We start from the raw sequence: 23,028 nt of genomic DNA, 5'->3' as shown, positions 1-23,028 counted from the left end.
ACATCAGGCCACTCCTGTCTTCACATCTGTGTTGTTCCTATGTCTCCCATGTTTCTAGCCTAAACCCTCCCAGAGCCTTGGGCCTAGGGGTACCATATGGTGACCAAGCAGTGCCCCAGAAAGACGTGAACATCCAGAAAGTGCCAGAGGCCAGGGTGGGGCCATGCTGCATGACCCCATCATCATGCCCTGTCCTCCTTCAGAGGCTGTCCAGTGATCTGCACGGAAGGACAGGATTGAGAGCTCCCCCTCTCTTGCCAACTTCCCACCCTCAGAAGAAGTGGCATGGAACAAAGGGAATGCCCAGTACCTGACACCTGGGCCTCTAGCACTGTACCACGATCCTGAACTATGCCCTCCCTAACTTGATTTTCCAGCTGCTTCAAAGACCGCTTCTCCACAAAACAAAGCACCACTGCTGACAGAGACACGGATGCATGCACTGCAAGTGGTTTTGTTGTTGTTGCTGCTGCTGCTTTAAATAAACCGCGAAGTTTTTAAAGAGTGAAGGGGAAGTCAAGTCTCGGTGGGACCACAAGGCGAATATTTGTGGATTTGGGCTCACAACACTGTTTTCTTAAAAAGGGGGGAAAAATTCAACCATGTGTGAGCACGGCCATCACAGAGTAATGAGGGCAACTGCTCCTGAGGCTGCAGTCTGTGAAATGCATCATTACCAACAACTAGAGCCCAGGCTTCTAAGCCCCGGACTGGCTCCTCCTGTGAGTAGCTTAGCAACCAGGCTCACAGGGCTGGAGGGTCAGTGTTGCCTTTCTCCACCTGCTTGCTTGCTACATTCAAGTGCTGCTCTCACTGTCACAGAGCAGGGGATCACAACCATGCTCCTACAGAACACTTTCGGAAACATTTTACCAAACCCAAACTAATGCCCGACCCAGGCGTCCAGGGTGCTTTGTGTGACTCCACGGTCCGTTTTGACTCCTGCCCCACAGGACTACACACTAAACTTGTTGCCTGACAGTCAAAGCCAGCAAAGGGCCTGGAAGTGCTGCTGCAGAGTAATGTCCTGGATGGCACTTACTCTGCCTCAGGCTACCTGAGGGGAGGGTTCTTGAAAAGACAGAAGCACCCTAATTTCCACTGTGGGTGCCCAGGCTGACTGAGGTAATGCAAATTCTGTTTGCAGTGAGTAATTCTGGGGACCTCATCTGGGGATCGGGGGGGTCAGCACATCCTTCTGGACACGCATTCAGCAAGAAGGGGAGTTTCATGACCTCCAAAGTCTGAAGTGTTTAAATGTCCAGGAAAACAGGCTGGCACTCAGTGCCTTGTTCAGGGCTGACCATTGGACTCTAGGTTCTAGTCCAGTAAGTCTTTATTAAAAGGCAGGCCCATCAGGCAGACTAGCTTTGTGGTCTAGCCTGATGCCTTCGTTCTACTTATCAGACCATCTGCAAATTATTGGAGCATCAACACCTTTCTCTGGCTTTCTGGACCCTGCCAGGCCCAAAAGGGACAGTCAGTATTAAAGAGATTTACAGTGTTTTCCCTGAGGTACCCAATCTGCACTCAGACCAGGAGGAAGAACTGCAGAGAGCTGCCATGCCCAGCTCTGCAGACAAAGGCAAGGTATCTTCAGCGGGGCTCCAGACAACAGCCCGGATGTGGGCATGATCCCATGTCTTTCTGAACTGCCAGAGCCCACAGGACATCTGTGTTGGCACACTGGCCTGACATAGCTTGGTGCTTTCCCTCTGTCTGTAACTGTGTCTTTTCCGGTGAGGCAAATGTGAATTCTAGCTGAGGTGGCAGTGGAATGGAGTAGAATCGGGAAAGGCCAGGGTGGAGGTGACAGAGGACAGGGCAGCTGAGGAAGAAGGTAGGTATCCCCAGAGACTGAGCAGGGCTACCTGTTCACTAGGTCTCCTGGCTCTGGCTAATCATTCCCTTAGGGAAGGAGAGTAGTCTTAAACAACAGGGATTTCACACATCAGTGGCACCTGAGGCACTGTGCTTGGACCTGTTAAAGGGGTGGAAGGAGACCCAGGTGTTTGCCTTCAGTGCTGAGCAGAAGCTCAACTTTCAAAGTCCCAGACCTTAAGATGACAACTAGAGCTGCTGCCTTAGAAAAATGCACACAAAATACAGATGATGGTTATAAAACGTAAAGAGGACGGTTAGATTCCGGAACAGTCACCGCAGGAATTGCATCATGAGAGCCTGAGTGCAATTAGTGACAGAGAGGGAAGGGCTGGGGACAACTGGCAATGAGCGAGCAAGAAAATGGTGGCACTGTGATGCAAAATAAAACTGACAGTGAGGACCTAAAAATGATGCAGCTTCTAAACCAATTTACACCACCTTTAAGCAAACCAACCTGCAAGGTCGAATTCAGTCCTTAAAGATTTTTTATCTTTTTTTTTTTTTTTAAATTGAGACCATCCCCACCCCTCTTTTAACCAACTCTCATTTTCAGGTCTTAAAAGCCTTTGCATCATTTTTATTTTTAATAAAAGTGAATCAACTTTTACAAAACCATGGCGTCCTGGCAAAGCTGCATCACTGGGGCGGCTGAAAACATATTGCCCATGGTTAAAACAAACGACTGGCTAGAGGGGTCGCCTGGTGGGTCAGTGAAGAAGTCCCTGTCCACCTGTCAGTTTGTCTAAGATCAACCCAGCTCCCTGCATCAGATCAGAGCCCACCAGAACTGCTGGATAAGGTCTCTCTCCTGCACATGCCCCCTGATGACCAGCCTACTCCAGGGAAGTGGCGCCTACTCTGCGCTGAGCCCCAGGTCCTGTCCCCCACCTCCCCTCCCTGGAACCTGCCAGAATCCCGACCCAGCTTGGTGATTCTATCAGCATTCACCCCCTCCCTGGGACTACTTCCAAAGTCAACCCCCCACACCCGGCCAAGTTGGTCTGCCCACCCTCTGAGCTGAGTGGTACTCAGGAATCTCAGCCTGTGTTCTCTCTCCCAGGACCCTGGAGCAGACTGAGCGGTGTCTGCCTACCTTCTGGCCGAGGAAGAGGCTCTTGGTGGAGAGGACAGTAAAGCCATCCGCAGGCGTGCCCTCCGTTGTACTGTCTGCGCTGGCTGCCTTGCTGACTTCTCCCTGCTTCTTCTTGTACAAAGCACAGAGTTAGAACATGAACCATTGGGCAGGGGCCATACAGCTGTCTTTCCTAATGAGACGACCCCAGGCCTCACCCATTACCAATTAAGAGAACACAAGAAACAAAAAACATTGGCATGTCCCACAGTGGAGGCTATGACTTATTTTGAGAGCCCAGAGGTTTATGAAAAAAAATTTAAATTGTATATTTATTACTTATAGTCCTGAAAAAATTCTTAAAAGCAAACCTAAATTTCCAATAACTTAGAATAGAATCACTTCATAAATTCAGAATAATATCTCTTTGCTAATGGTTTTTAAAGATCTCCCCGTTTTAGATACTTGCACATGACTTACTGCAATCCAGTGCTCAGAAGGCTGAGGCAGGAGGACTGCCACTAGTTTAGGGCAACCTGGGCTACACAGCTGAGTTCTTAGAGAGCAGACAGTAGCCGAAGCCCTTTTCCATTTCCTCCCTAGAGCTCAGCTCACCGGGAGAGTGCCATGGAGGCTCCATGGGGCCATGCTTTAACGCTCTCCCCAGCATCCTGCAGACTGAAATCGGTGTGCCCTGGAGCTCCTGAGGAACTCCCCAGAAGAGCAGAGGCTCTGTTCTCAGCTCCCCAGTGTGTTTCCTCTGCCCTGGCTCCCTCACCTCTCACCACCCAAGTAAGTGTTGAAAGCGCACGTGGCTCTGGAGACACACAGATGGAAACGAAGAGGAATGGATTTCACTTATTTGTGGGTTGTCTAATTCAGCTATCAGATGAGGACAGTGGGAATGGTGGGACTTCTAGTTAGACAGTTCAGCTTCTTTCCTTTCCCTTTCCCCAGATCATCCACGGATCCTGAGAAAGGTCCAGTGGGAGAAGATCAAGAAGATGCGACTGAGGCCTAGCTGGGTGGCAAACACCTGCCTAGATGATGGGGAAGGGGCATCACAGAGGGCTCTGCTTTCCAGAATGGAGGTTTCGGACAGTGAGCTCAAGACAAGGCCCGTGTCCTGGCCATGTACCTGCTTACGATTCAAATCCATAAGCACTGTATCATAGCAGGCTCCCCTACAGTGAAAAAACCATCTAATTTTGTCGATTGCTTTAGCAGTGATGACTGCTTTGGTAATAATAATAGCTAGCCTTCCATAAACTAAATAAACTGGGCCCACAGCTCCAGGGTTTGGGGATCAGACAAAAGCACTGTATCAAGGAGGAGAGCTAGAAGATGTATGTGTAGGTTCTCGCTGGTTCATTTTCCTACTGGCTTGAATTTGTCTGAGAGCCAGGTAGACAAGAACGGCATGGGAGCCACAGCCTTTGGAGATACCCTGTCTGAGTGAGGAAAGCAGAGCCTGGCAAAGCCATTCACACGGCTGCTGCTTTCAACAAAACTAAAGAGCCATCATAGTTGACAGCTGGAGATCACCAAAAAGCACACTGGGGGGAACGGTTAATGGTGACGTTCCAACGTCAGCTGCTATCAGCGGTGAGCATGGCGTACTAACAACAGCGAAATCTCCGTGCTGTCTCTGTAACTCACTTGTAAATCTAAGTCCATTAGCTGATGGGAGACTGCTAGCCTGACCTTTGTACCAGGACAGAGGAGGACAGAGCGCTGCTGAAACAGACCTCTCTATCATCCTTTCATCGTTCCAGGAAGCAAGTTTTGCAAGGACTGCAGCTTGTGCTAAAGAACAGGATGCTGACCTTTGTCTCATCTTAGCAATCCATACAACTTAGGGTCCTTGAACGAACTGGAGAGGAAATCATTCTACTACAAGATGTTTTCCAATAAATTTTAATTTTTTCTCTAAAACCTGGCATGCATTTGTTGGTTTAATTAAATGTATACTATTAAGTGTGTTAACTTGGAAAACGTGCATTGTTTAGTATAAGATCACAAGAACGATTTCAAATGAAACATGCAATGCTCTGCTACAAACATGGCTAAAACACTAGGCATAGAGATACAGTATACGAGGTCAGTGAAATGACTCAGCAGGTAAAGGCACAAACCACATAAGCCTGGTGACCTCAGCTTGGTCCCCAGGACCTATAAAAAAGGTGTGAGAAGAGAACAATCAAAGAGATTGTCTTCTGATTTCCATACTCGAATGGTGGCACATGCACACACAGCACAGGCACACGTGAGCACATGCATACACATACACACTTTAATAAAATATTATATTAGAACTAAATTCTGTAGGGGAAGTGAAAGGACGGTAAGTAAAATAGTACAAATTTTTCAATGTTAGTAAATTGCTGTGAATTTGTACTGGATAGCTGACTCTCCTGAATGCATACAAACAATTGACTATATGTGTGTGTGTGTGTGTCCGTGTGTGTGTGTATGTGTATATAAATATATGTATATACACACACATACAGCAAGAGAAAGAGAGCATACCAAGAAACAGCCTTAAATTTCTTATGAAGAGTCTGTCAAGGTTTTAAATGCATATCTACAAAGCTTTCGAAAGCTCTCTTAGGAGGTATTTAAGCAAAAATCTTGAACACCACTATTCTAGTCAGCGCAGTGTTGCAGGTGTCTCCCCAAGGGTTAAGCAGATTAGGGAGAGCACACTGCCTTGTAAGCAGTGAGAAGACCTCACAGACAGGTGAGTGTTCTGTGGACAGGTGTCAAGTATCCATTGTTAGAGCACATGCCCGGGGACATGTGTCAGGCATCCATTGTCAGAGACTGTTGCCATGGTCAGGTGTCAGGCATCTACTGTCGCTGACTTTATAGAAATGCAAAAGTGCTGTATATTGATCATGTACAAGGCTGTTTTCTGGAGTCACATTTAAGACCTTGTTGAAAAAGATGGAGATAATAAACCAAGTTCACCTAAGCCTCATCTTCTCTTCATCAGTCAAAGGGCAGTGAACTGCCAGAGTAGCAATTACTCATGAGAACCAACTCCTTTCTTTGACATCCCTTAACAGTGTTCTCAGTGCTGTGACCCTTTAACACAGTTCCTCATGTTCTGGTGACCTGGAACCATAAAACTTATTTCGTTGCTACTTCAAACTATAATGCTGCTAGTTATGAATTATAAAGTAAATATCTGATAAGCAACTCCCCATGGAGTCTTGACCCACGTGTCAGAACCACAGCTGCAGCAAACCATCATTCGCTTAGTTTGCCCGATAGTCCTCAGAAAAGGGGCACTCACCAAAATCAGCCTGGCCTTCTGCCAGGCACGAGCAGTAAGCACACCTCCATCACCGTGTGTGTGTGTGTGTGTGTGTGTGTGTGTGTGTGTGTGTGTATGTGTGTGTGTGTGTGTGTGTATGTGTGTGTGTGTGGTCTTCACATAGGAAAAGGGTGGATTTGAGATGCAAGAGGATGAGAGAACTAACTACCCAGGTCAGGGCAGCTGCAGCTCCTGCCACAACACGGACAAGTTAAGTGCTTTGTGTGAATTCTAAGCCTTCCAAGGTCCCGTGCTGTAGCTTCAGTTCACAGATGGGGAAACCGAGTACCATAAGGAACTCACCAAGAACACACACATGGTATAATGAAAACACAGGTCACAGACCCTAGGCTTTTCACTTCTGACACTACGCTACGTTGCCAAAACAGTGGTTATGTGATTTAATGCTTTAAACATCTAGGATAGAGGGGATTCCCATAAACAAATTATACACACACACACACACACACACACACACACACACACACTTTCTGAAAAGTCTGTTAATAATTCATTACGGACTGACAGGAGCAAGATCTTTTTGTTGTTGTTGTTTCTGCCTCCAAACTTACACACATTACCTATACAAAAATATATTATGCAATATCCCCAGAGTCACTGGCTTGTAGGGCTGGAACAGGCCCTATCATTTTATGGGCTAGGGCAGACCAAGGCAGAGAGGGAGCAGACTTGCCGGAGGCCACCCAAGTAGGAAGAGCCTAGGGCACAGCAGAGCTCTGCACTTGGGCTGCAGGGTTTTCTGTGCCCTCCGTTCCCACTGTTGCTGACCCAACTGTCACACTGGAGATTTTCAAAACCTTCAAATTATATAGAGTTGAGGGAGAAAATTACGATTTGAACTTCAAGTGTTGACACTTGAAAACTACCTTTCAGTGCAAGTGTTTTAGCACTGTCCCGGGGGGGAGGGGGGGGCTCTGCACAGGCCCCTGGAAAGGGGATTCTCAGGATGTTCCATGGCAACGTGGAGATGCCAGGTCCTCCACACTGCTGCTGGGCGCTGATACAATTTACATTAAACAAATGTTTTGAAAATTAGCTGTTCACAGTTCCAATTTCAGCTTCCCCTAGGGTTTAATGTTAGCCAAATACTGGTACAGTAAGCAGACAATGTGTTTTATTGTGTGGAAGAAAAACAGACCACCACCACAGACTCTCTGCTTTAGTAATCAAGGGAAAAGCTGAGTGTTCAAGTGATTATTGACATATGGTTATTAGGAACATAGCTACTAGGGACTAGAAAACACACACACATACCCCCCACACACAAATATACACAACACTACACACATATACACACCACACACACCCACCAAATACACATGCAAATACACACATCCACACAAATACACTCACAGCATCCACACAAATACACTCACACATACCACACACACATTACACATATATACAAATACACACATCCACACAAATACTCACACGCACACACACCACATATACACATAAATACACATGCCACACATTTCACACATACAACTACAAACATCCACACAAATACACACCACGCACACTCATACATACAGGTCCATTCACTCGCACACTCCACAAAGAACAAATTCCTGTTGTTTAGTGAGCTGGAAAGTTTAGAAAATCACTGGGCAAAACCTACAACAGGAAGACTAGGGTCAAAACCTACAACAGGAAGACTAAGGTCAAAAGGACCAGGACTCAGTCAGGTCTGCTGTAGGCACTGGTATCTCAAGATGTGTTCAGATGGCACTACTTGAGTACATGAAAGAGAGTAAGGGCCAAGTTCAATACATGGCTCTACCCTGCTGGTGCCAGCACCTAGTTCCAGGGCCTTGCTGTAGGCCGCCAGGCCCCAGGGGTCCATTTTCAAGGGAGAAGAGGTTTGGCTTCTCTGTGTTTCTTCTAACATTCCAAAGGGCCAGGCCACCTGGCACTTGTCCTGCTTCCTCTGCCCGTCCCTTCCTCCCAACTGCAAACAGAAGAAGGGGGAGAGAACCTTCCAATCTGCTCACTTCATAGTTAGGAATGAATGGGGAACATTCTGTAAAGCCCCTCCCTGCCTGCCCTGCCTCCTCCAGGACTCCTCCTGAGCGAGGTGGAACACAAGTCTCTGGAGAGGACGTCTGGCTGCTCTTCAAGGTCAGGATTCTCTTTCCAGAAATGCGGACGACTCTGGGACGTGGAAAGGGGTTTCTTTAGATTGAGATCTCAAGGCAGGGTCGTCACACTCACAGCACCTTCTCTCCAGCTAACACACGCTTCAAAACACGGGAAGAGATGGGGATTTCTTTTTTTTTTTTTTGCCCTTTCATGAAAATAGCTTAGGTCATGCTGCCGAGAGGGCTTTCCTCCCACAGATCACGGCCTGGACATCACACACCAGGGAAGAACTGAGGAACTGCCCCAAGCCTGTACTGCTGACAGCTGTCTGCAGTGTTCCTGCTCAAGCACACCCAAAGGAGGACACATTGCCATGGAAACACAATGACACTGTACAACTCAGCACCAAAGCAAGTAGGCAGAAGGTCCCTCTGAGGACGGTATGGCGGCTGAGCTCTGGCAGAAGGAAACCGTTCCATAGGCCCTCACATCAATGTGGGAGACCAGGTCAGAAGGTGTGGGGCTGGGCTGCCACCCACCTCCAACTGCTCCTGGATACCCACTACTCATCCCCAAGTCACAAGGGCTCAGTCCTCCAACTGTGGCCAGGTCCCAGGAGGCACTCTAGACTAGGCAGGGAGCTGGACTCCCACATGTTCCTGTCTCAGCCAGTTTCCCCAACAGGGATGGGAATTAGCTCTGAAGAGGGCTCGCGAGTTCCCCTGTGACCTTATTTACCCCATCCCACACATCCCTGCCAGATCCCATACCTTAGACTTCCGGGCCCCCTTCTTGGCTCCTGTTTTCTTAGCCACTGGCTTCTTCTGGGATGGAGACTTGGCCTTTTTGGCCGGTGGAGGCGTGATGATGGCTTCCAACTTTCCCTTGGATCCTCGCTTCTTCGCCAGCAGCTCAGGGTGGATATTGGGCAACACTCCCCCGCTGGCTATGGTGACTCCTTTGAGCAGCTTGCAGGAAAAGCAAAGTCACAGGGGGTGAGCCAGACCACCTGCTCCAGGAGTGACCTGCCTGACTCAAGTGGTCGGCCCTGTTCATACATACCCTGCCTCTGTGGCAGCTACAAGGATGGGACAGGACTCAGACGACACAGGGACAGAGTCCTTCACTCATCACTTGGTTTCAGTTTACACTATCATCTCTCCCAGGAGAGGTGGGCACCCTTGCCAACCCCCTACCCCACTCCCAGTGAAGTCCCAACAAAAAAAGAAGCTGCTCCAGGTCTTGACAGCCACCACAGGCTCTCCTGGGTCGCCTGAGTGTATTACTAGCATGCGGGGGGGGGGGGGGGGGGGTGGCAGGCTGGAGAGCCCCATACCTGGTTCAGCTCCTCATCATTGGCCACAGCTAACAGGATGTGCCGGGGAGTGACCCGTCCCTTCTTGTTGTCTCTTGCTGCATTGCCAGCCAGCTCCAGGATCTCAGCTGTAGGCAAAGAGGAACATGTGGTCATTTCAAGGTATTAGAGAACTCACTTGCCTCTGTACCTCATGCAGGACGGGGCACAAGAAAGAGCTAACCAGAAGTGGGAAACTACAGGTATGTTTTCTAGGCAGAACTTCTGGAGAAACCAGGGAGAGTTTAACAGAAAAGATGGGCAGGATTAAAGGTTCCACCTTTCGTTTTGGAAATGGAAAGTTGGGAGGAATGGGAACCAGTGGAAGGCCACTGACTAAGTCCACGGTAGGACTAAAATAGAAATCCAGCTCTGCTTCCATCTCCCAGAGCTGCCTGGGAGGGGTGTTTGGAGTAGATGTGGCCAGGACACAATACCTGCATTTCCGGTAATATATCACCCACCTGTAGAATATAGGGGAGGGGGCTTGATACAGACAGTGCTTGAGAAATCTTTGGTGCCTGAATCAAGAAAGAACACCTGCACATTTGGATTTGAAGTCAGAAAGCTGTGAGTAGACTTATAAAGTCAATGTCATGGTCATATAAAACAAAGGGGTGGGGATAATACAGGCTGAGGAGAGCTAGGAACAGAGCCAGTTACGGAGTGTTCCTTTGACGGGATCCTCCCAAGTCATTCTGAAGACAAGTGAAGAGGGCTGAACATGGGAGTCACATCCGAGGAATGGTCTTGATGATGTGGATGTTCTCCCGTGCATGTGTTGCTTTACTGGTTGATTAAAAAAGCTTTTTTGGCCAATGGCTTAGCAGAGTGGTGCCAGGCAGGAAATCCGAACAGAGAAAGAGTGGACAGAGTCAGGGAGACGCCATGTAGCTGCCAAAGGAGGACACCCCGGAACCTTTACCGGTAGGCCACAGCCTCATGGCCATTCACAGATTGATAGAAATGGGTTAACTTACGATGTAAGAGCTAGTTAGGAATACACGAGAGTTGTTGTATTAATATAGTTTCTGTGTGATTGTCTGGGTCTGGGCAGCCAGGAACAAAGGAATAGTCTCCTACTACAATCTTTCCTAAATTGGACAGTAGCATGGTCAATTTGAAGGGGGCATTCTTGTTCTTAAGGAATTTATGCACCCACATGGCAGTTCACAACTACATCTAAGTCCAGTTCCTGGAAACTGACGTCATCTTCTGGCCTCTGCTTGTACTGAATGTGCATACGCACGCGCGCACGCACACACACACACAGGAAAACATTCACACACATAACGTCAAAGTAAATAAAAATAAAACAGAAAGTTCACGCTCAAGTATTTAGGAATGGAGCGTCCTGACGTTGTTGTGAGAAGAACTGTGGCAGCTGCTGTTTAATCTGCTAGGGTCAGAGTCCCTCTTCCCAATCCTGTCCTTTGTAACATGTACAGACCTGAACTTTACAGACAAGTGATATGTCTAAATGAAATAAGCCAGGCACAGGAAGATAAATACTGTAAGAGCCTACTAAGATACCAGATCTACCTAAGTTTAATTTAGAAGTTGGGGCTAGGGTGGGGGTGTGGTGATGGGAAATGAGGGTCAAAGGGTAAAGGTTGAGTTATATTTTAGGGAGAGTTCTAATGGTGTGTCCAGGATGGTGACTGTAGTTTGTAATACTATGTATCTCCTAATCACTAACACGTATTTTAAATGTTCTCCAAACCTAAACACAGGAATATGAAGGACAAGTATGCTAACCAGATTAACATACTAAGTACACACATACAAAGCAGCACTGTACCCTGAGTATAAAGATTGGTATTTATCCATTAGGAATAATACAATCCTTTTTTCCAGCATTTTGTATGTCTAAAATGTCTTCAAAACAAAAATCACGAGGGGGAATAAAACAAGACTGGGAGGCGGGGTCTAACATATAGCTGATGCTTACAAAGTCAATCTTCCTGCCCTTCAAGGCAGTCTCGTGGGGAAAACACAGATCGTCCCCATTACCAATGGCACTGGGGAGTGCCCTGGCAAGAGATCCCTCCAGGCTCCCTGCTCGGCAATACAGTTCCCTTGGTAACCCTCACTGTCTTCATGGGATGTGCAGACTGTTCCTTACTGTGTCATCTGTTGTCCACGCTGTGGGTCTGCCCACGCCACCTGTGATGCCCTTCTATACCACCCTCCGGGCCAACTCAGGTCTGGCCTTCTGCTAGCACTGACCAAGGCCTAATAATTCCAGCTTCGCTGCATGTTCTAGATTACCCCGACAAAGTCTGTGCTTGGACACACCCTGGGACAAATAGAGATATACTGGCAGCTGTGTGAAAACCAAGCCTCAAACTTACAATACTCGGGCCGTCTATTGTGCTTTGAGACACAGTTTTACTTTGGTCTTAGACTTACTAGGTAATCAGGCTAGCCTCAAACCTGACTCTCCTGCCTCAATCTCCTGAGAGCTAGCTTAGTGCAGGCATCACCACACTTGAGATAGTATGTATATTTTTGAGATTAGCAACTAAGCCCCATGCCAAACTTGTTACATTTGTATAAAGACGATCGTGAGCACTGTCTTAATGACAGCAGGCAGAAGGGGAATCAGTCACACTTGGCACAGCAGGTCACTGTCCCTAAATCCAGGAAATCATTTTGCTCAGTCGTCACCCAGAGACAAATAGCCTGCATCTGAGAAGGGATGCAAAGGCACTGAGGTCTCCGTCTTACCAGCAGGAAGGGAGACCGAACAAGACTGCACAGGAGGCCAGAGCTCTAGGGAGTACCAAACTGGGCTTCATGTACAACAGTCACAGTGTGAGGCAGGAGACTGGCCAACCCCTGCAGGCACTAACTGGAGACAGGTTTACCTTTCCACCCTAGCCTCACAAGGTGATTCTACAACCTCAGTACGCACGGTTTCTCAGTACTGAGGGAACTGTTCTCTCATGGGCTCTCATGGTAAATGAAGAGGTTAGCTGTAGTGCCTCCGGATGCAGAAATGCCTGCTTGTGGTCCAGTGGAGCCTCAGGTTCCTGGCCTTGTGGTGAAGGAGGAAATCCACAAGGCTACTGTTCTACCTTCAGCTCTAAAGTTAGCAAAGTAGGTACCTGAGGCTCCACAAGAGCAGATTCTGGCAGTAAGGGGCAGAGAGAAGAGCCCACCAGAGCAGTTCCAGGGCTAGAACTCGGCAGTTAGGAAGGCTTTAGGGGTGGTCTCTGGCATCACGGAGCTCTGGAGCCCACTCTTGGACGTTTCCTAGTGTTGTAAACTAAAAAGCGGTGCTAGAGAGAAAGACGCCATGCATAGAGCTTATGTGGAAGGGATGTTTATTAGGGAAAGATAACATAAAACAGGAGAAAGGAAGGGGGAGACTGGCCTCTGGGGATAGGAGCAGCAGGAGAAAAGAGAAAAATGGACAGAGAAAGAGGAGGAGAGAGACAGGCAGAGAAGCAGAGGGGGGAAACAGAGAAAAAGAAAGAGAGGTGAGGTGGGCAGGGCACTTTTAAAAAGAAACAGTGAATGTGCACAGGAGGTGCTCTGAGTGGCTGCGGGCTAAAGACATATCCTGTCAGGACCCCAAGGACAGGCCAGTACAGACACCAGAACACTAACATCAAGCCTCTAGCCTCTAGCATACTCCCCTCTTAAGCCTTTCCTCCTTCCCTGAAGCTATAGGGAAGGAGGAGCCAGAGTGTGCAGAGGGTGCCTGATAGGTTACAGTCTGCTGACCCTCCTGCTAAAAATGCCTTGCCTGCTCCTTTTGGAACAGAGGGAGCATACAGGAGCCTACAGCGCCACTCTGAGCCCACCACATGACAAGCAAACATGGGAGCAGTTTCTTGGAGAAGCAGCCTCTTTTCTCTTCTCACAGGAGTGCTAACAGAAGGCTTCCTCAGTCAGAGGTGGGGTGAAGGAGAGGTGGGGTCTCTGGGGTTTCTGACTTTTTGTGGGTTTTGTTTTGTTTCCAAAACTGTCCTCAATTCTCTGTGCAGGGAAATAGCAGATATGAAGACAGAAGACCCTGAGTGGTGCGGGCAGCTGATGGGGGGGGGGGGAGTAGACTGTGAGAAATGGATAGAAAGCAACCGAATGCTCCAGAAGCAGCACCAGAGGTCAAGGGGTGCACTAACCCCCACAGACCTGAGGACACCCAGCTTTCACTAGCCTGCCCCTGATTTGTGGCTCCAGCTTCAATGGATTAGTTTTCCCTTGGAAAACTTTAAGGACACCTTGTATGTTGCCAGTTTAGCTTGGATTCAGAGAGGCCAGTTGGAGTCCCATGGGAATGGTGATGTGAAGAGAGGAGGGTGGAGAGTTGTAGGAACGGGGGCTCCTGGGAAAGAGCATGGGAATGATGTCACTCCCTTGCCTTCTGTACCAAGGAACTGAAGTCCAAAGCTTCCTTTCTGCAAAACCCAGCAATGTGCACAGGCCAAGATAATGTCCAGCACTAGGTTCCTAGCACCAAAGAGTGGGCCGTGGACTCTGCAGGGAGGAGCAGGAGCTGTCCACATTACAACAGTACAACAATAGGTGCGGCTTGGACAGACTCCAGCTGCCTGAGCCAGTACTGGGGTTTGTTTACTCACATGTGTTTCCAGATGGATAGTAACCATAGTAACACTATCACGAGGGGACACACAAGACAGAGCACCTCAAAGACACACCTTTGACAAGAAATGTGCTCCACACCCAAGCTGCCTCTACACTGCATTTTATAACAGGTGAGAAAGAAGAAGGGCAAATCCTGACTGCAGCTGTGAGCACTTGCTCCTTGCTGAGCAACAGGTACCCTCTGCCCTTTTAGAAACAGCAATAAAGTAACAGCTTTCCTGGCCAGGATAGGGCCGCCTGCTGCATGGAGAAGGCGAGATACAAACTGCCAGGCATTCAGCAAAACAGGGTGGTTCCTGGTTGCTCTTCAGGGTACACTGGTCTTTACACAAAGGGAGAGGAAGATTGCCGTGAGACTGTGGCCGGGTGTGGGTGTGAACACCACAGGGAGGAGGGCCTGAGCTCTGCTCTTCTGAATGTGACCCTCTCATTGGTGAGTTACATGGAGGGCAAGATCATGGGGGCTCTGAGCTGTAGGGCAATTAATTCCTGCGACTGCATCTCCATGGCTTCCAGGGCTCAGTGCCTAGACCCTTCCTCAGAGGGCTATTTAGGAGCCGCTGACAAGCCATGGAAGGCTGGGATGGGAGCATTAGGAGACAAGAACCAGAAGCCCGTGCCAGGCCCTTCACCCGTGGAACATTCCTCCTGGCCAGAGACAGGCTAACTGTTATGGCTAATGACCAACACTGGCCTGGTTTGGGGCCCGGAGCACACGAGGTCAGCTCCAGAGGGGATTGTAAATACGGTAAAAGCTCCCCAGGCAGAAAGGCTGCATGAGGCGCACTAATGGGTACTTTGGTAGCTGTTCTTTTAATTCTGTTTAAAGATCTGACTGGAAAGACACCCAAGCACCCCACTCTTGGCCAGGTCTCCTGGCTTATGGTGGTCAGGACTGGTGATATGGTCTTGTCTCCTCAGAATACACAGTTCTCAAGCCTCATTGAACATGATGGTTTTAGGGCAACATGACAAGATTCCCATGGCCCTGGACAAGGCCATGATTTAGCAGCCCTTTCATCTCTGGGACAGCTGGCTGAGCAAGAATACTTCTGACAGCCCTGCTTCTCAATTTTACCCCAAACCCAAAGGTTTAGAATCTCCCCTCCCCCTCCCCCACACAACATCTCCAACTATAGCACTCTGCTGTATGGAAGCATTCCGTCTACCTTCCTTGAGGGAGATGAAGTCATGGCTTGCAGAATTAGACTCTAACAGCTAACAGGTGATGTGGTGAGGCTGAGCCAAAGTCCAAACACAGACCTTGCAATAGGAAAGAATCTGGGGCTTTTAAAGAGCTGTTTGAAGCATCTCGTCTAACAAAAGAAAGATCGAAAGTAACAATCTGAAAGCAAAGAAAGCAAATACTCGCATAATCCCAGGGAGAACACAGATATCTGCTGCAGAGCCAACAGCATGACAAGGAATCTGTTCATTGTGTTTCTTTTGATTGCTCACCCCTCCATGGACTTCACGAGGTTCAGAACTGGGACACCATTCCAGAAGGCCTTAAATTAACCCAGTCAACCCCAACTGGAGGATGACCGCTACGAGTTTCCTGTGTCCTGACAACACCATGGTCCTCTCTAATTCCCTCAGTGACCCTAGTGTCTGCTGCCATGTTCACCACAGAATCCACCCCACCTTCCAGGTGGGGAATCGCAGAGACTAAGGCTGGCAGAGTTGTCCCCTTGGTGGGGCTCCCTGCTGCTGGCCTGACCCAGAGTCCACCCTCACCCAACCCTGGGCTTTCAGAGGAACCGGGTATTCCATAAAGTAAAGGCTACGCAGGCACTGTAGACAGTCTTTCTATGCTGAATACAGAGACTTTTCACAAGTGAACTGCTCCACTGCTTCCCACGAGGCCCATGCAGCTCATCCCTGCTGTCAGCTCTATGAACCAGGTGGCATCTGGTCCAGTCCCACAAGGACTACCAACAAGGCAGAACTGCAGCCTGACGTGGAGTCTCTGAAGTATGCTCCACTGGACACGTGTTTTTCACATGTCAGAGTCATATGCGGGTTTGAAGAGGCATGCATGCTAACAGAAGAAACACTTGAACTTTGCTGCCAAGCCCAGTGCTTGAGCAGCTCCGATGCAGGGACCTGTCCTTCACCTCTGCAGGTATGAGCTTCACTTACACCACCTCCAGGGGCCTGCGGCAAAGGGCAGCAGCCGTGAATGTGCCATGGGTGACACCAGGTCAGGTCTGATGTCAGGTACAGAGATTTGAATCTTAGCTTCTGTAATTTGCTGTCAGACATGGCTAAGACAACACCCTTCCGCATTCTATGAAACACGACTGAGGTTAGCTCTGAGGTTTGTAAGGGCTGTTGCTAAGTAAAAATGCTTAGTAGACTTAGTAACCACAAGCTACTACGTACTAAGGCTACACTATCCTTATGAAGAAGAGGGAGGAGAGGGAGGAAGGGGCAGAGGGGAAAGGTGGTAGGGGTGGAGGAAGGGGAGGCGATAGCAGCACCCCAGCCTTAATTACCAGGGCAAGAAACTAGACTTTCTTTCCCTTGTTTCCTCATCTAAGCACCGGGTGGACAGAGGTGTGTGAAGAGCAGCAGAAACCCTGGTGTTTCCTCCCCAGCAGTTCACCCTTTGCTGTTACACTTAACAGTTTACATATGTTTGAAAAATGCACTTGAACTCTATTAACCTCTGTCCTGCCAGACCTGCCTTGATAGAACACAGCACCCCAGGCAGCTGCACAGGCAGACCCCCAGGCAGCAAGCGGGCTCTGCCTTGGGATGGGGTCAGGGACTTTTATCTGACCCCAGCAGGGGGCGCCATGGCCGGGCAGAACCAGAGCCAGGTGCGGAGACTACAGAACTCTTGCAGCAGAAGAGGGAAAGGGAAGGTGGCCTAAGTAAAGGTGCTCTACCCCAGCCCTGGCTGGTGCTGCACCACCAATCACTTACTTTCAAGGTCTCTAAATTAATTTACAAGGAAATGGTTAATGTGTATGCTTGTTTTAATACGGAAAACCACAGCCATTTGTTCTTCGTTCAGCCAGGAAGGGGTGAACAATCAGATGGCTACGGAAATGAAATGATTTAGAGCATAATGTAAAGAGGAAGTTCATTTAAAGAGCCCCTACTTGGTACCATTTTCCAGATGGGCTTCTAAAGGGAAACCCAGGCACAGAGCAGCAAACTGCTGCGGTACACTCTCACACAGGCAGCATGGCCATGGGGAACCAGAATCAGAGAGAAGTAAAGGAAACAGAAAGAAATCAAAACAAGAGTGAATGCCAAGTGGCGCAGCTCCATGCTGTCCCACAGGCTTTGGCTACTACAAGTCACTGTCTTCTCAGAGCAAGGCTGCGAGCACAGGGAACGTCAGGTTGCTCTCCATGGCTGAGTGTTTCTAGAAGAGTAGCCAAAGTAGCAGAGTGCCACAAAAGGAAGGACCCCAAGAGGGACTGCAGCTCCTGGGGCCACCCTCATTAGCCCTACCTTTGTACTATCTGTGGATTCCTGAGGCTGAGGGTCAGTGTCTAGGCACATGTGCATAAGCTCAGTATACACCCTGCACTCCATTCTCCCTCCTTTGAGGGGCCAAAGAAGAGACATTGGTCCAGAAGCCTCTTGCCCTCCACTGCGTCCCCAGCACTCCTGAGCAACACAACCTTGCACACTGATTGCACAGGCCTTCCATTTGAGGCCTGTGGGGCTCTCCTGAGGCTCCTGGCTATGCAGATGCTCCCTAGAAACTTGCTATTCTGTGGCTGCCAGCATGGGCCAGATCCTTCCCGAAACCCCAGCCCAGGTCACTCCAAGAACCATGCCCTCCTGGCTTCTACTATTTCCAACTCATGCTCTGGAGTCCCCTCACCCTTGGCCTTGTACCTGTCATCCCCTCTGTTGCAGGACCTCTGTTTCCCTGGTCCACCAGGCCACAGAAGGGTCTCCGGCCCCTGCACACTCTGGTAGTGACATGTGTCTGTCTGCTCTGGAGCTGCCCCCTCAGGCTTAGCCTTCACTAAGAACTAAGACTGGATGCACACCAGTCCTCCTGGGGGTCACCAGGGGCTACTTGAAACAAGCAAGCACAAAGTGGACTAGTGGTCCCTGGAGACCAGTGGGGCCTGAGGTAGGGTTAGGAGGTCAGGCAAAACGGTACTGCCTCAGGCAAGTTGTCCTTGTTTTCTCAATGAATGCAGACACTGACTCTCAGCAGTCAGCATCCAGATTTATAAAGACAACAGATAAACGTTGCCAAAGTCTACCTCAGCTACTAATCACAAGTAACATCAGTTAGGATATAAGGACGATCACAGCTATCTGCAGAGCGTCTGAGTTTCCAAACAGCCCTGCCAGCTGAAATGGGAGCCCTAGGAGTAGGCTTCTAAAAGATGCAAAACAGTTCCCTTCAGACAGACAGAGACAGACAGGTGTAATCATATAATGAGAGGACATCGGGCAGTCCCGTAAGCTACAGAAGGGGGCAGCTCTGGAGACCCGAGACCACACACGCTCCAGCCACTAAATGGAAGATGCAATTACCTAATAAAGAAGCAGCCAGGGTCCCAAGAGAAGGTAGAAAAGGAGGGATGGAAGGTACCCAGAGCAGCGGGCGAATGGTGCATCTGGCAAATCCAGGGAGGGTTTATGTCACCTTCTTGGCAAGCAAACCTGCTCATGGTATAGATGACAGACCTTGGGGACTTTAGGAGCAACAGGAAAAGGCAGTCTGTGTGAGTCTTCTAAATCCCTCCTGCTTGCCAGTAACAGCTGCCCCATCAAGTGCCCCTCCTTCCACAGGTGTGGCCATTGCTCAAGTTCATCCCAATTCTGCTTCATTTAAAACTCCAGGCTCCAGCGCAGCTCCAGTTTCCCGGCATCACAACCCATCAGTGCCCTGCTCCCTCCCGAAGCTTACCATTCTGAATAGTGTCCTCCTTCATTAAAGAACTGTTCCTGCCATGCTGTGGGACTTCAGGCCCCGTGCGAGGAGCTCAGCTACCACCAGAGAGATGGGAGAGAAAGACTCAGTCCCTGTGCTGGATGACAGCCTCTGATACGGTTGACGCATGGGACAATGGATACAAATCCTTTGACTCCTACACCCAGCTTGTGTACTTGGTCAGGGCTCGGTGAATCTTTCACAAGTGGGTCATTCTGGATGAATTACTGACTGAGAGGCCCGATCACTGGTGTGGTCGGGAGGTGCGGAAGGCGATGCATGGGCTGTTCTCCAAGGCCCTGGCCTGGTTTCGTCTATCAGAACACAGGCTCTGGATACAGTGCGGGCGAGGACCATGGGGACAAAGAGCCATCCCAGAGGAAAGCAGGTAAGGCTGGGCTCGGGGTGTGGCAAGCCCTGGCTCACAGCCCCAAGTGAAGACTGGGCTGGGGAAAGGGGTAGAGGCGGGCTAGGTCCACCCCACTCAATGAACCTGTGCATACCATGTGAGCCCATTACCCTCTTGGTGCACTGAGTTGTTTTTTTTTTTCATTTCATTTTCTAGATTTATTCTGGAAAATTTATTAAAAGGAAAAGACTATTTTCACAAAGTACATATATAAAAAACAAGGGAGAAACAGGTAGTCAAAGCACAGAGAGAGATCCTAGGCCTCACTGAATATCCTTTGTCAGGTGAATTTTACCAGGGGAACTTTTACCTACTAAAAAAATAAACTGGACAAAAGGCAAGGCAATGCATACCATTGGGTATAAGAAACTGCTACGAGGGGGAAGTATGCAACAATTCAGACCAATAAAACAGAAAAGGGGTCCAGAAGGAATCCCCATTATCCTGGGAAGTCTATGTATGATCCAGGCAGCAGCTAGATCAGGGAAAAGATAGGGTCTTCAGTTAACCGTGTTGGAGTAACCAGTTTACCACATCAGGATAAATTCCAAATGCTTTAAAGTAAGAATATAAAAAATAAACCACTACAAACAGATCATTTTTTCCCGTGGTGTCAATACCTACTCTCTGCCCTTCACACAAGTCACTCTCGTTAAATCAATGCTGCGCAAAGACAAAAGGCTTGCGAGGAGGAGGGAAACCTGCTGGAGTCGAGAAGTGGGAAAGGGCAACGGAGTAAGAATGCATGTGTACACGGACAAACTGTCAGACAGCATACGGCTGGGGATGGCTCAGCAGCAAAGGCTCCTGCCACCAGACCTGATAAAATCTGAGCTCAATCTCAGGAGCCTAGCTCCCAAAAGTTGTCTTCTGACCACCACACACGTGCCATGGAAGCAATCTCCTGTACACACATATACACATACAAAATCAATAAGCATGAAGTGTGTGTCCGTGTGTGTCCCCTTCTGAACAGTGACTCAGAATCCAACAGAAACGGACTAAGGAAGACATCGCATTGGGGTGGAGAGATGGCTCAGCAGTTAGAGTACTGCCTGCTCTTGTCCAGGGCCCGGGTTCAGTGCCCAGCTCACAACAGTGTGTAATTTCAGATCTAACAGATCTGTCTCCATTGTACACACATAGTATGCTTATATTCATACAGGCAAAACACCCATACAGATAAAATTAAAACAAATCTTTTGTAAACATTTTATACCATTATTTAAAGAACATACAATTTAAATTTAAATTTAAATATGATAACAGAAAATTATGTAAAATCAAGAAATTATATTAAAATAAATAAATACAGACTAGCTGACATTTTTTAAGAGCTCCAGCAGAACTTAGAGAAACTGGCCTGGGGACGACTCAAGTGGCAGAAGCACTTTCCAGTCTGATGACCCATGTTCAATCTAGAAACCACAGAGAGCCCAAAGTGATGTGCACTTCTAGGAAAGATAGGAGCAGAGACCCAAGAACCATCCAGAAGCTCATGGGCCAGCATGACAGACCCTGCCTCAAAAAGAGGGTGAAGACAGACCCCAGAAACTGTTCTCTGACCCCACGAGCCCCGTGGCACTGCACACCAGCCACAGATGTTGTCCTCTGACCCCCACGTGCCCCGTGGCACTGCACACCAGCCACAGATGTTGTCCTCTGACCCCCACGTGCCCCGTGGCACTGCACACCAGCCACAGATGTTGTCCTCTGACTCCCATGTGCCCCGTGGCACTGCACACCAGCACACAACATAACATTTTCTGACTGAACCACAGATTATGCATCATTGAAGAGAGTCAATAAACTGGGAAGACCCAGAGGGCTTTTACCCAGATCAGAAGAGCTTATCTAGAATGTTCAGAAAGAGATGGTGGAAAAAATAAGATTAACAGAGGAAGGTGGAATGAAACACTATCACATGTTAAATCTGTCATCTATAAAGAAAGACCGAGATACCGTCAAGTTCACAAGCAACCCGAGAGTATTTACCATGAACAGACATACATCCCAGAAGGAAGAAAGCACATTAAGGTTGTGGCATGTGAAGCCTGCATTTCAAGATGCTATAAGCTTCTCTTGGCCCAAGAAAAACAGGTCCTTAATGTAGAAGTTGTCTGTTCTTCTGCAGATACTAGTGGCAAAAATAAAAATGCCAGATTGCTTCATCAAGAGATATCATGGGGGTGGGGGGAGAGCTGAAAGAAATGAGTGGAAAGAGGATCATTTCAGGGTTAGGTAGAAACCTGGTGCAAGGGAAAGTCCCAGGAATCTCCATGGATGACCCCAGCTAAGACTCCTAGAAATAGTGGATACACGGCCTGAATTGGCTGGCCATCTCCTGTGACCAGGCAAGATCTCCAGTGGACACCAAACCAGCTTCAGAATCCTTGATCTACAGCCTGCCCTGCCTATGAGATGTGCTGGGATAAGGGTGGCACAGAGGCTGTGGGAGTGGCCAACCAATGCCTGGTCCAGCTGAGACCCATGCCAGGAGAGTGAGCCCACTCCTGGAATGTCAAAGACCTAGGATAGAACCAAAAATGATGAGAGAAATACAAAGTCAATGTAATGATGCCTAATGATATTCTCATAAGAATAGTGACTACCCCAATTATCATCAGAGAGGCTTCGTACAGCAACTGGTGTAGACAGCTGCAGAGGCCCACAGTCAAACATTAGGCCTAGTTTAGTGAATCCTACTGAAGAGAAGGAGGAAGAATTGTGGTAGCCAGAGGACATCACAGTAAAACCCACAGAATCCACTAATCTGAGCTCAGACGCTCCCAGGCTTAACTGACAACCAGGGAGCCTGCATGGGACTGACCTAGGCCCTCTGCATATATTTGTGACAACTGTAGAGCTTGGTCTTCTTGTGGAGCTCCTAGCAGTGGAAGCAGGGGCTGTCTGACTCTTTTACTGGTTTTGGAGACCCTCATACTGGGCTAGATTCCTCATTCTGGGTTGCCCTGCCCAGTCTCAATGCAAGGCCTGGTGCTTAGTTTTACTACAACTTGGTATGTTGTTGCTATCCATGGGAGGCCTGACTTTTTCTGAATAGAAATGGAAGAGATGTAAATGGAGATGGGGAGCAGAGGGGAGGTGGGAGGAGGGATTGGTAGGAGAGGAGGGAGGGGAAACTCTGGTTGGGATGTAAAACAAATGCATTTTTTTAGAGAGAGAGAAAGAGACCATGAAAGCACAGTGAGCCTCCACACTCTACAGTTCTTAGGTGCTGTGGTTTATCTTCACAATGGCAGAGATTTTCAATAAGTATAGAATAATGTGTGAACAGGTATGTAAACAGTCTCAATATGGATGTTATACTTGGCAACAAAAAAAAATT

The 23,028-nt window shown here is 48.6% G+C and overlaps 1 protein-coding gene across 4 annotated transcripts in view; it reads right to left on the bottom strand.

The window, feature by feature from the left end:
• Macroh2a1 (macroH2A.1 histone) overlaps positions 1-23,028 on the bottom strand; it is a 63,162-nt gene that overhangs the window by 18,293 nt on the left and 21,841 nt on the right. For 2 of the 4 annotated variants that reach the window (XM_075969484.1, XM_075969486.1), the window contains exons 3-5: positions 9,718-9,824; positions 9,152-9,349; positions 2,978-3,085 (exon numbers count right to left, since the gene is read on the bottom strand). In XM_075969484.1, the coding sequence (XP_075825599.1) occupies positions 2,978-3,085; positions 9,152-9,349; positions 9,718-9,824 (413 nt within the window). Of the gene's footprint in view, positions 1-2,977; positions 3,089-9,151; positions 9,350-9,717; positions 9,825-23,028 lie in introns of all 4 variants that reach the window. The other 2 variants (XM_075969483.1, XM_075969485.1) reach the window with 1 other exon arrangement.

Source organism: Microtus pennsylvanicus, chromosome 4, assembly GCF_037038515.1.
Source record: "Microtus pennsylvanicus isolate mMicPen1 chromosome 4, mMicPen1.hap1, whole genome shotgun sequence".
Lineage (NCBI taxonomy): Eukaryota > Metazoa > Chordata > Mammalia > Rodentia > Cricetidae > Microtus > Microtus pennsylvanicus.
This window is presented reverse-complemented; position numbering and strand designations above follow the sequence as displayed.